Source organism: Hemibagrus wyckioides, linkage group LG20 (genome assembly GCF_019097595.1).
Source record: "Hemibagrus wyckioides isolate EC202008001 linkage group LG20, SWU_Hwy_1.0, whole genome shotgun sequence".
NCBI lineage: Eukaryota > Metazoa > Chordata > Actinopteri > Siluriformes > Bagridae > Hemibagrus > Hemibagrus wyckioides.
The window spans coordinates 13,582,027-13,595,772 of NC_080729.1; the positions used below are offsets into that span (position 1 = coordinate 13,582,027).

Consider the following 13,746-nt stretch of genomic DNA (forward strand, 5'->3'; position numbering starts at 1 on the left):
GTTAAATGTTTTATGTTATCTTATAGAGGCAACAAGAAGTTGTTTTAAAAAAAGATTTTTATTGTTGCAAAATAATAGAAAGACGAACACTAGAATATAATCGTTCTAATACTAAATAGACTCGAGGATAGTCAATTCACTTATACGGTACCAAAAAAATATACAGAATTTGCATTTTTCATCATTTTCAGTACATCCCCATCTTTTAAATCACTTTTGTTCCCATTGAGACCTGGTGTAAAGATTACTGTTTACTCAATAACGAAATGCTGCACTGCAATGTGAAAGTATCTTAAGGAAATTAAGTATCCACATAGCAGTTTATACTTAAATGCTGAAAGTTTGTCCAGATGTCTTAAAACTGAGGCCCTCATCTTCTGTAGCGATAGCGCTTGAAATGAAACCACAGCTGAAAGATGCCGTTGGCGAACTGGCAGCGGAAGCCATGTCGATGAGAGTACTCCCATTCACGGTTGACTATCTTAAAGGCGATGTCCTCGTAGGGAGGCCCGGCGTGAAAACGCAGGATGCCGAAGTCCTTGTTGTCGGGGCTCGGCTCAAGGAAATACTGTGGCGTGGAGCGTTTGTCAATCAGGTCCGGATAGAAGATGTTGAACTTGTAACCCTGGACGATTTTGGGGGGCGGGTTGTCAAAATCGTAGTGGGTCTGGTTGTACTTGTTCCACTCGAAGCCCGTGTGCACACGGTTGAAGAAGCGAGGTTTGCGTGGACGGTATTTGTCAGCCCACATGTACATTTTCCCAGTCAGGGGCATCTCGACGCTGAACTGGGCCTCGTCACCCCCCATGCCCTCTTTTGCACGTCGGACAAACGCGTCCTCTGCGCTCTCGTTGGCGTCGCCTAAAAGCAAAGAAAAATGATCACACGATTTTTTAGTATAGCGTTATATTGGATCGTTAATACTTCATTACTCTTGCTTTAGACGGAAGAGAGCATAAATTCGATCAGGAATAAATATCATCAGATGTATGAATAAATAATGTGTGGAGGTGTAATAAATGCTATAACTAAACAAAAAAAAACCATAATAAATACAAAATAATAATATTAGGAAAAATAATATAATTAATTAATTAATTAATTAATAATAAAATACAAAAAATAATTTCATAATAATACAACGAATATACTTAATAATACAGAAAAAAATACATACATACATTTTAAATTTGTACATTTTAAGCTAAAACTGTAATCAGTCGAAACACCATTATAGCTTATTGCCATTTAAAACAACGTGACACTAGAGATTCTTGCAACCAGAATTGTTGTGTTTGTGTATTTTTTCCTATATTATCTCCACGACAGTGTTTTTAGACTGATGGTATTCTTTGTACGTGAACTAGTGAACTAATATCAGGATTTATTTATTGATAGACTTGAAAGCACTTCTGTAAGTCGCTCAGGACAAAGGCATCTGCTAAAATGCCATAAATGCAAATGTTTGTGAACTTTGGGAAGACTTCAGAGAGGTCTGTAAAAAAACAAAAAAAAACAAATGAAGCAAATATCAGACATTAAACTTGTCATAGCTGATGTTAAATAAAATCTAATTTAATTCGATTCAATCCTACATTTACATTTGCAGCATTTGGCAGACGTCTTTATCTAGAGCGACTTGCATTTCATCTCAGTTTTGTACAAACAAGCAATTGAGGGTTAAGGGCCCAGCAGTGGCAGCTTGGTGAACCTCAGATTCAAACTTCCATCCTTCCAATCAGTAGCCTAATGCCTTAACTACTAAGCTACCACATCCCCCTGAAGCAATGACACACGAGGTGCAACACAGAGCATGTGATCTGCCACTTCCTCATTTTTCCCTACTGATATTCAGTTCCAAGAGCAGAGGTTTCGTGTACATACCTGTGACCTGCAGCTGTCTGCGGGCGAGCTGGAGGCGCTGGAGGTCTTCTTCTGCATCCACCACATGCGTGTCGAGCGGGAGCTCGGGGGGCTGCAGGAGCACGGGACTGTAACGGCCCGAGTCGTACTCTGCCTGGCTCTGCTGGATCAGATCCTCCTCCGTCAGCACAGACTCCACTGCTCCGCTTTTTTCTCCCTCCTCGCCTCCCTCTCCTTCTCCTCCTCCCTCGCCTCCCTCCTTATCTGCAGAGGCTGTGGAGCTCGGTCCTGGCCTCTCGTCTGCATCCTCTTCCTCTTTGTCTTTACTCTCTTCCGCCTGCTTTGGCGACTCGCCATCAGCCAGTGAGGGAGACGATCTAGAAGGCTTCTCCTGACTTGTACTGCGAATAAAAAAATAAATATATAAACAAATAAATAAACAAATCTCTAATATATCCATCATTAGGAATGAAGATGAAAATAAGTAGAGATATTTAAATACATATTTTACTTAAAAGAAATACGAAATATCCAAATAAATAATATAAATTATTTCATTAATGAAGTGAATCAAATTATACTGTGTTATACTACACCTACACAAATAAATAAATAAATAAATAGTTAATTCATAATTCAAATAAATTATTTATAATAATTACATTATTATTGGATACTCACATATTGTTAAAGACGACACTAAAATATTGTTCAGTATATAATATAAAATAAAATTCAAATATAATTATCGTGACAATATATTAACCTGACATATTTTTTTACAGAACTGAAAATGTCCTAACAGAGCAAGAGAGAAACTGCAACTCACACTGGATCCTCATCTTCAGGTTCCTCTTTGATAATGGGGAAGAGTGGTTCACTTTCCACCCCCTGCTCCTGCTTCAGCTTATAGAGTTTCTGTCTCAGAACATCCTGATGCCTCTCTCTCAGTCTGCACAGCACAGAAGTGGAGAGCGCATACAGTGTTTAAAATAAATCACCGAAGCATGTTTTCATAAACATTCTAAACATCTCGCAATAAGACCAGTACCTCGCTCGTGCCATGTAGACTCGCACTTGCTGCATCAGGCTCTCCCAGTAGCCGATGTCCAGGTTCGAGCCTCCGGCCTGGATCTTACTCTCGATGTTCATGTGCAGTGCCTGCAGCTGGCTGTATGTTTTACCTTTGAACACCGACTGCACATCTTTACTCACCGAAGTGTTGATGCCCTCACGGCGGTCACCTGTGAAAATAAATACACAAGAGAAGAGCTGGTGACTTTGAGGTAGTTAGAACAGAGAAACGGAACGGAAAGACTTACAGCATTAATCAAGGCATTACAGGGAAGTTACTTATCTCAATATTATATAAAAATTATAATATATTATAATAAATTAATATATTATAATAAATGATAAGCTTATTTTTAAGTTGTTTAAAATATGTATAATTTTTACTGTTGCTTGTTTGAATTTGTTATAGTGATAAAATGTGTCTAAAATGTGATTCTGTAATGCTTTACCTGGCCCTTTCCCTGAAGCTTCCAGTTTGCGCAGTTTGTTGATCTCGTCCTCTGTGATTGTGGTCATGTCTCTCCAAAAATCCACATTCTTCCCCTGTTCCAGCTCCATATACACCTACCATTTACACAGAATAAATACAGCTGTTTAAACACATGACCTCCATTTAATTTCATCTTGTGTGGTCATTTCAATTCATTTCGATAGTGCTTTTAACAATGGACATTGTCTCGCTTTACAGAAGTATAGAAACATAGAATATAAATGAAAGACAACAATAAAAATACAAATTCACAAATATAGCATCAAGCAATGGTCATCAGGGTTTAATCACTTTAAGGTCTTTAAGGTTAACTGGCTGATAGTGGCCATGTTGTGTAGACACTACTTGCAAAAATTAGACGTCGATTAGACGGACGGTTCTGTAGTTACAGCCAGTTTCATGTTTGTATTGTTACTGCGCCTCCATGTGTTCAAACTCTGGTACATTTCCCATGTGTTTCTGACTGAGCGCTTACAAAAGTGCTTGGTGTGATGTGGCGATATCGAACCAAAGGTTTGATCATCTTTTTATTTATTTATTTATTATTAATATTGATACTGAAACTCCAGAGGATCTTTCTTCACTGATCTAGGACTAGTTTGGAAAAGTAAATTGCATTTCCTTTGTTTTGAACCAAGAATTTCAAGACACCCGATTGTGTGACAGTTTAGCTCTTATAACCAAAAATCTAAAAAGTATTTTTCTTTTCCAGTTTGGGGGTGAGACCTTGAGCTTGAACAGCAAGTAATAGTAGCATATGTCAAAGTTTCACGTCTCCAGACCTTACGGTTTGGGCTGCAGGTTCAGTTTTAAGACAAATGATGCTGATGATAATAATAATAATGATCTAAGCAAATACAATACGTTCTCTTGCAATCTGTGCCTGAACCCGTTGTAAATGTTGTGGTTCCATTTTACACAATAACAATGAAAAGCAGGCCATTGATTAAAAAAGGAGAAAGATTGAAAAGACATTTTGTCCCCTTCCACGTCCCCTAGCTGAAGTGCACACACCTTGATGTCCTCCAGCAGGTCGTCCATGTCTGTGACGGTGAGTCCGTTCAGGAAGGTGTACGGTTCGTGCATCTCTACAGACAAGTCATCATCCTCAGCGCTGATGTATTTGGCCAGCAGGTCAATGGGCTTGGCTCGGCCGTCTCGGATGCGGATCTTAGACCTGCACATGTAAAGCAACAAATTACAATCCAAAGTTAGCAGAACTGCTGACTGGCACAGACAGGATTTGACATTTTTCAAGCAGGTTTGAGAACTGTGAGGATCTCAGTATCAGAAGTTGGCAGATAGAAAGATCTCCAACACTGCAAGTTACTCCATATATTTATAATTATTCCATTATAAATATTTCTCATTTCAGTAGTCAGAATGTCTCTGGTAAGACAAAAAATACACCATATGACGTGGTGGTAGCATCATACTGTGACTGTGTTTTGCTAGAAAAAAGACTGCTTCAGTTATAAGGCGATCATACACTGATCAGGCACAACATTATGACCACCTGCCTAATATTGTGTTGGTCCCACTTTTTGCTGCCAAAACAGTCCTGACCCGTCGAAGCATGGACTCCACCAGATCCCTGAAGGATACTAACAGAACTTAAAGGAAACTTTTCATAGATACTGACCACTGCAGACTGGGAACACCCCACAAAAGCTGCAGCTTTGGAGATGCTCTGATCCAGTCGTGTATCAGAGCATCACAATCTGGCCCTTGTCCTGCTTCTAACACATAAACTTTGAGGACAAAATGTTCACTTGCTGCCCAATATATCCCACCCACTAACAGGTGCCATGATGAGGAGATCATCAGTGTTATTCACTTCACCTCTCAGTGCTCATAATGTTATACCTGATCAGTGTACAGTGTGTGTGTGTCTCATACCTGAGCTTGGCCTGATGCAGATGAAAGTTATCCTCTTGCTCTGCCCAGGTTTTAAAATGCTCAGCTTCCTTCTCTCTCTGCAGCATCTCTAACTCCTGCTCCCTCATGGCCTTCTCCCGTTCTCGCTCCAGACGTAACTGCTTCACCTAAAACACATTCCCATCGGCACATCATGAATATTTTCAGTCTAACTCTTTTCCAATGCTACAAAACACACAGACTCTTGTGGCATTTACCTTCTGCAGCTCCCTGCGATTCTCCTCCTGGATAAGCTTGTTTCTTTCCTTTAGCTCCTTTTCACCCAAGTGCCCAATTCCCTTCAACTCAAGAGCCTAGAGAGCAAACACACACCATTAACAAGTTTAAAACAGCAACCAAAATGAGTCTAAAATGATTGATTTGGACATTTTCCTAAGAACAAAAAACGTCTGCGCTCCCATCTGACTTCTATTTGCTTATCACAGAGCGCTCGATTCTGATTGGTCAGAAGCTATTAATTCATTTTCTATAAGAACAGTTCCATCTTTACTCTAGTCCCAGCTATAAGGATCTTATCGTTTCTGTAGTAACATACACAAAGTCTTGCACGAATAATGTGACCCATAACTATGAAACTAGTTTTTCTTTTAAAATCTCTATTTTCTGTTTGTGTTTTTTTTGTTGTTGTTGTTTATTTGTTGATTTTTTTTTTTTTAAAGGAGACTCCATTCTCAGAAATTTCACAGCATTAAATGTTACTATAAAGGGATAAAAAAAAGTACTGCTTACTTTAAAAATTATAAGCATCGTAAAATTGCTCTGGAACATGTAGATTAAGGCTGCCTTCATGTGCTTTCCACTTCGGAAGTGGGAAGCCGGAATTACGAGGATGTTGCGTTCTCATGCTTTGTCGGAAAGAACGTGAATGATGCCAGGTTTTTCCTTTTCATTTTGACACCATAACACATATTACTCAGATAGCTAGCTTACTGACCATAAACGAATTTTGGTCGAAATTTTCTTACCTTCTGCCATTTGAAGGTGCCCAGCAGGTTATTGTCGCCAAACGGGTTGTCTGCATTAGTGTATCCCATGTACTCTTCACTCCAGCCCATTTTCTCACGCTTCTTCCTCTCCTTGGCTTCTTTCTTAGCGAGTCGACGAGCTCTCTTCTCCTCTGGAGTCTCCAAAGCCTTCAACAACTCCTTCTGCTTCTTCTGCTCCTCTTTGGCCGAAACTTGTCCTTCTTTTTTGTCGCCCTGCTCAGAAGCAGAAGACCCGGAGGACACAGACGACCCCGAGCGCGACCCCCTTCTCTTCCGTCTGTCCTTGCTGTCATCACGATCGTTCCACTTCTTTTTACAGTCCCTGTCCTTGCTCCTCCTTTCCCTCCCTCTGCTCCTCCTCCTCTCTTCATCTCGCTCCCGCCGTCTCTCTCGGCTGGGGCTCTTGCTCCTGCGCTCGGCACTCCTCCGTCTCCTCCTCCTGTCTCTGTCGCTGCTGTCTCCGTCCCTCACACGCCGTCTCTCCGCACTGGAGCGTGCGCTGGAACAAGATGAACTCCTGCTCTGCCTGCGTTCATGTTTCTCCTTTTTTTGACTCTTCTTACTGTGTTTCTTTCTACCATGGTCATCAAACGGTGAGCTAAGTAGACAGATAAGAATGATACTGTTAGTACTACTTTTATTATTTTTCAAACATAAAAAAAAAAAAGTTTAATTTAAACTTTAATGAGTTTCCCCAGTTGGTCACGAAATGTCTTAACGTGCTAAAACTATAATGCCAATATCGCTGAAATTAATGATGCTCCTTCTGCATGTTGGTGAAGACACAACAACTGTGCATGTCTTTAAACCTAGTTTTGTATAATGTTACTTTTAAGTAATGACAACTATAAAGCTCAGGGTCATTCCTACTTATTCCTTAATCCATTTATAGTTACATTTAATGTTGCGGAACATCTGAAGTAAGTGCTAGTTGCCACTTAACTCATTTGTATTTAGTAATTTATTTATTTTTGTAGAGATTTTATTGAAAATGCCGAACGTTATATTGTCTCTAGAGAAAGAAGCTGGAAATTGTTTTGCTTTATCCATTTATGAAGGTCAAGTCGAAATGCATTTGTAACATTACATGAGAAAAAAAATATATGGTTGGTGGTTTCCATGTTATTTTCACAAAGTGAGCATATACACCAATCAGGCATAACATTATGACCACCTGCCTAATATCGTGTTGGTCCCCTTTTTGCTGCCAAAACTGACCTGTCATACACTGTGTATTCTGACACCTTTCTATCAGAACCAGCATTAACTTCTTCAGCAATTTGAGCAACAAATAGCTCGTCTGTTGGATCGGATCACACGGGCCACCTTTCGCTCCCCACGTGCATCAGTGAGCCTTGGCCGCCCATGACCCTGTCTCCAGTTCACCACTGTTCCTTCCTTGGACCACTTTTGATAGATACTGACCACTGCAGACAGGGAACACCCCACAAGAGCTGCAGTTTTGGAGATGCTCTGATCCTGTCGTCTAGCCATCACAATTTGGCCCTTGTCAAACTCGCTCAAATCCTTACACTTGCCCATTTTTCCTGCTTCTAACACATCAACATTGAGGACAAAATGTTCACTTGCTGCCTAATATATCCCACCCACTAACAGGTGCCATGATGAGATCATCAGTGTTATTCACTTCACCTCTCACTGCTCATAATGTTATGCCTGATTGGTGTATAATGTTAAAAACAAAGTCTGAGTAATATTTTAGAGGGATAAATGTTCATAATGTTGAAATGTATGTCTTTCGCTTTGGGGGTATCGGAAACGTTAAGTACATTGTTTTCAGATTGCAGAATAGAATTTTTATCATTTTTATTTTGACTTATTTTTGACATGCCAGACTTTTCATGGTGAACTTTGCTAATGTCATAGGGGGGTTTATTTATTTATTTTACTACATATAAAAGGCTTAAGCTGTGTAAGGCAGGGTTCCTCAAATCTTGCCCTGGAGGGCCAATGCACTGCAGAGTTTAGCTCCAACCCAGATCAAACTCCTCTGTGAGGAGTGGGAAGTGGTGCTGGCTTACCAGTTAGAGCATAGGTGTCAAACCGTATCCACAAAGGGCTGGTGTGGGTGCAGGTTCTCATTCCAACAGAGCAGAAGCCACACCTGCTCGGTTGGAATGAAAACCTGCACCCACACCGGCCCGTTGTGGATATGGTTTGACACCCCTGGGTTAGAGTGTTGGACTAATCATCGGAAGGTTGGAGTTCGAATCCCAGGTCCACCAAGCTACCACTTGGCCCTTAATCCTCAAATGAATAAAATTAGATAAAAAAGGATAAGGGCGTCTGCTAAAATGCCAGAAATGTGAATGTAGTCTGAGCCGAAAACAGTGGCACACAAATAATCTGTTGTGGTTTTGTAAAAGGGGAAAATTGGATGGCGTGTTTTTTGTAACTTGTGTAACGAAACAAATTAGATTTTTTCATTCTTTTGCTAGTTCGATGAAACTATTCAGAGGATCTCTAGGTATTTTATTACATAACAACAAGCCAAGGCAAACCATGTTTACAACGAACAGCCAATCAACACACGGAGGAAGTTAGCAAGCACCAGCAGGACTTAGCGGCTATTTATACAATCAGTGGAGAGTCAAAATGCCCAAATACCCTCTTTTAATGAATATATTCAGTGTTATGACATACCTGTTCCTGTCTCTAGAGTCTCCCCGTGAGCGGGGTCTCCTCGCCCGGTCCTCGCTGTCTGAATCACTCGAGCGGGCGGCTGGTCTGTGTCTTCTCTCCCTGGAGGCATCACTGCTTCTGGACCCGCTGCTCTCAGACCGAGCCTTTCTCCGTGAACTTTCAGCATGTCGGTTTCTTTCGTGTCTCTCCGGAGACCGTGATCGCACTACTCTACTCTTATTCCTTTCCTTTGAGCGACTCCGAGACCTGGATCGCTGGTGTTTCTTCGTGCCCATGTCTGTTCGCCTTTACGTTTGGGGTCCTGCAAAGAACGAGTCGCGTAAATAGCTAGTCAAAGACTTTGTTATAATAAAAAAAATAATTACCGTAAAAATATAAACGTACGCTTTTAAACTATGGAATATAGTTTGTAGTCTTCATTCAGACCAAAAAAAACAAAAAAAAATCTGTGTGTGAGAAGTTATTTTCTGTTTAGGATTTAGGAGTCCATTTGAGCAGGCGAAGTTTAGGACACCACATTCAGGGAGCCTTCTTGATCAGTGACTAATGGCGCCTTATGTACGTCCTCCCCTGCGTCAGCAATTTATTATTTATTTTTTGTTTATCGCTAGTTAGTTATTCATTTAATAATAATAATAATAATAATAATAATAATAATAATAATAATAATAATAATAATAATATATGCAATTTCCTAACTTAAAGAGATGAATAATTATCATTATTATTATTATTATTATTTTTTTTTTTTTTTTTTTTTTGTTATTATATTTATATGCATTAATAAACTTATCATCATACTTGAATAGAAAAGCTAAATCTGTACTGTGTTTTTATTTACACAATTCATTCTAAATATTATACAAAGTTTAGACACTGCCCATGGCGCCTGATCTACGTCCTCCCCTTGCTTCAGAAATTTATTATTATTTTTGTTTATCGCTAGTTAGTTGTTTATTTCATCATCATCATCATCATCATCATAATAATAATAATAATAATAATAATAATAATAATAATAATAATGTCTCTTCAAGTTAGGAAATTGCATATAATATATTATTATTATTATTATTATTATTATTATTATTATATTCATATGCATTAATAAACTTATCATACTTGAAGAGTAAAGCTAAATTTTTACTGTGTTTTTATTTACACAATTAATTATAAATATTATACAAATTTTAGACACGGCACATGGCGCCTGATCTACGTCCTCCTATTGCTTCAGAAATGTATTATTATTTTTGTTTATCGCTAGTTAGTTGTTTATGTAATAATAATAATAATAATAATAATAATAATAATACGTCTCTTCAAGTTAGGAAATCGCATATATTATAATAAATATTATAATTATATTTTTTAAATTATACATTAATATATTACATATAATAATATTAAATAATGTATATATTTATAAGCATCAATCGATGCTGATAAAATCATACTTGAAGAATAAAGTTAAATCTGTACTGTGTTTTTATTTACACAATTAATTATAAATATACACATTTTAGACACGGCACGTGCACAAAACGGCTCAACGGTCACATGGTGAACTGTTCTCCGTCCGAGTTGTTTATGTTTAGATACAAACACATTATAGTAACAGGTAAAACTTCATTAATATAACAAAGTATACCTTCAAACTTTTATTTAATTTTATTTTTGAAAGACTGGAAAGAGCTTTACAGTATGTCTAAGTGGAAATATTAGGTATAAAGTCTTGTCTGCTGCATAGCTTCAATTTAACCCAGTTCATGTCAATAAGCTTGTCTTGTTCTAGGTTCAGGTCAGGATTGAGAGACCATGGCTGTGAGAGGTCACAAAAAAGTGCAGGCAAGTTATAGCTATGCTGGATTATTTTCACGTGAAAGCTTCTTGTAAAACACCACCTGTCTTTCAGGTCAGAGATTTGAAGTGGACAGAGTTCCCAAGATGCCAGCCGAGCCCTTTACCACCAGAAAAGGTACTCTTGTCTATTTGCCAAGCAGCCACATTAGTATTATGCTTACATTTATTACTATGTTAGCCTGTGTCCATCCAGCATTGTGGCAGGAAGAAACAGAGCAATAAGGCTAAGGATGAAGGTGATACTGAAAAACATGAAAGCCAGGTCTTACCCTGTGGAGGCCAACAAGCAGAGAACAGCTTCTTTAAGAAATCTAAGAATGTTGAAGAGCATTTTAAGGGCATGAAGGTGAGAGTACTAGACAGTTTGTTTGTATACTTTATTGATCCTATGAAGGAAATTCTTGTGCTACAGCAGCTTAGTCTCTTACAAGATACAACACATACAAAAATATAAAATGTAAAATTATATATATAAAATCAGCCATAATGTTATGACCAGTGAGAGGTGAAGTGAATAACACTGATTATCTCCTCATCATGGCACCTGTTAGTGGGTGGGATATATTAGGCAGCAAGTGACCATTTTGTCCTCAAAGTTAGACGCAGAAAAAATGAGCAAGCGTAAGGATTTGAGCGAGTTTGACAAGGGCCAAATTGTGATGGCTAGACGACTGGATCCGAGCATCTCCAAAGTTATGGGGTGTTCCCGGTCTGCAGTGGTCAGTATCTATCAAAAGTGGTCCAAGGAAGAAGGAACAGTGAACCGGCGACAGGGGCATCGGTGACCAAGGCTCATTGATGCACGTGGGGAGTGAAGCTGGCCCGTGTGATCCGATCAAACAGATGAGCTACTGTTGCTCATATTGCTGAAGATGTTATTGCTGGTTCTGATAGAAAGGTGTCAGAATACACAATGCATCACAGTTTGTTGCGTATGGGCTGCATAGCTGCAGACCAGTCAGGGTGCCCATGCTGACCCCTGTGCACTGCCAAAAGCACCAACAATGGACACGTGAGCATCAGAACTGGACCACAGAGCAATGGCAGAAGGTGGCCTGGTCTGATGAATTGTGTATTCATTTACATCATATGGATGGCCACGTGTGTGTCTGCCGCTTCCCTGGGGAACACATGGCACCAGGATGCACTAGGGAAAAAAGGGAGGCCGGTGAAGGCAGTGTCATGCTTTGGGCAATGTTCTGCTGGAAAACATTGGGTCCTACCATCCATGTGGATGTTACTTGGACACGTACCACCATTGTTGCAGGCCATGTACACCGGTATTCCCTGATGGCTGTGGCCTCTTTCAGCGAGATAATGTGCTGTGCCAAAAAGCAAAAATGGTTCAGGAATGGTTTGATGATCACAACAACCAGATTAAGGTGTTGAATTGGCCTCCAAATTCCCCAGATCTCAATCCAATCGAGTATCTGTGGCATGTGCTGGACATGGAGACCCCACCTCACAAGTTCCATGACTTAAAGGATCTACTGGTGCCAGATACCACAGAACATGTTCAGGGATCTAGTGGAGTCCATGCCTCGACACATACATACATACATACATACATACATACATACATACATACATTCATACATATATGTATGTATAAAGTTATTTCTCATGTACAGTTTTCTTTTTAAAGCACATAACCAGAGATGAATCAGAGTCCCCAAGAAGCCAGCTGAGCCCTTTACCACCAGAAAAGGTACTCTTGTCTATCTGCCAAGCAGCCACATTAGTATTATGCTTACATTTATTACTCTGTTAGCCTGTGTCCATCCAGCACTGTGGCAAGAAGAAACAGAGCAATAAGGCTAAGGATGAAGGTGATACTGAAAAACATGAAAGCCAGGTCTTACCCTGTGGAGGCCAACAAGCAGAGAACAGCTTCTTTAAGAAACTTAAGAATGTGAAAGAGCATTTTAAGGGCATGAAGGTGAGAGTACTAGACAGGTTGTTTGGCTGTTGAAATGTTTCATAAGAGAATAAAGGTGATCAGTGAAAATAGCATTGTCTTGATTTGCAGTGACTCAGACTGCAAAAAGATTGGGAGCAAAAATCCAGTTGAGATTAACTATTAAATGCTAAGAAAGTTGTGTATTTAGGAACAATGTTAATGCAATTTTAATAAACATAGGAGAAGGCTAAAGCCTATATTTAACTACATTGTAATGAGCAAAGTATCTGGTTTGGGCTCTGTGTGTTAAAATCTTTAGTAAAAAGTAAAAAATTAATGAAATAAATAAGGAAATACGATGGTAAATATTTGACTCGTGCAGATTTGACAACGTCTATATGTTCTGTGTTGTTCTTGCAGTTGAATGAGAGATGCCGTCGTGCTACTTCCTCTATTAGCTCAAATAACCTGAAAGAGCATATGCAGAAATTCAGCCAGCACCTAAAAGCAGGCAGTGATGTGGACTACAGACTACTGGAGGAACGTGATTGCTACCTAGAGGGTTACAGAAATCTTCTGTTCCTTTACAAACATATACATGGGATAGAGTCTTCACTATGACGGTGAATGGAGTCTTTGTATGCTATCCTTTTATTCAGCCAGTTATTTTATCAAATGTTTCTTTGTCCAATTGAACCCACAGTTGTTATGCCTTATGTCTCTTTATTTCTTTTTTTTTCTTCTGTAAGCTGCACCATGAGAAACCAGACCATCAGCAAAGCGGAACATTTATCCCCAGTAACAAAAACAAGGATACAAATATGTTGTGTGTATTTGATTACCATTTTGAATCCAAGGCAAACCAAACTGAGCATTAGTTTCATTAATAAACAGCAATATTCATGTATTAGAATTAGCACAATTGTCTAATTGTTGCATTTCTAACCCAGGAGGCCAAAACTTAACTT

The 13,746-nt window shown here is 39.2% G+C and overlaps 1 protein-coding gene across 1 annotated transcript; it reads right to left on the reverse strand.

Moving 5' to 3' along the window:
- Window positions 1–39: 39 nt before the first annotated feature.
- On the reverse strand, window positions 40–9,332 carry cactin. Its single transcript, XM_058418388.1, has 10 exons — window positions 9,016–9,332; window positions 6,331–6,949; window positions 5,563–5,658; window positions 5,327–5,472; window positions 4,442–4,604; window positions 3,387–3,501; window positions 2,915–3,107; window positions 2,693–2,815; window positions 1,885–2,264; window positions 40–861 (listed from the first exon to the last, which is right to left on the reverse strand). Exons 1-10 carry the CDS (start codon window positions 9,288–9,290, stop codon window positions 371–373), a joined length of 2,601 nt encoding a protein of 866 aa, XP_058274371.1. The 5' UTR covers window positions 9,291–9,332; the 3' UTR covers window positions 40–370.
- Window positions 9,333–13,746: the final 4,414 nt, after the last annotated feature.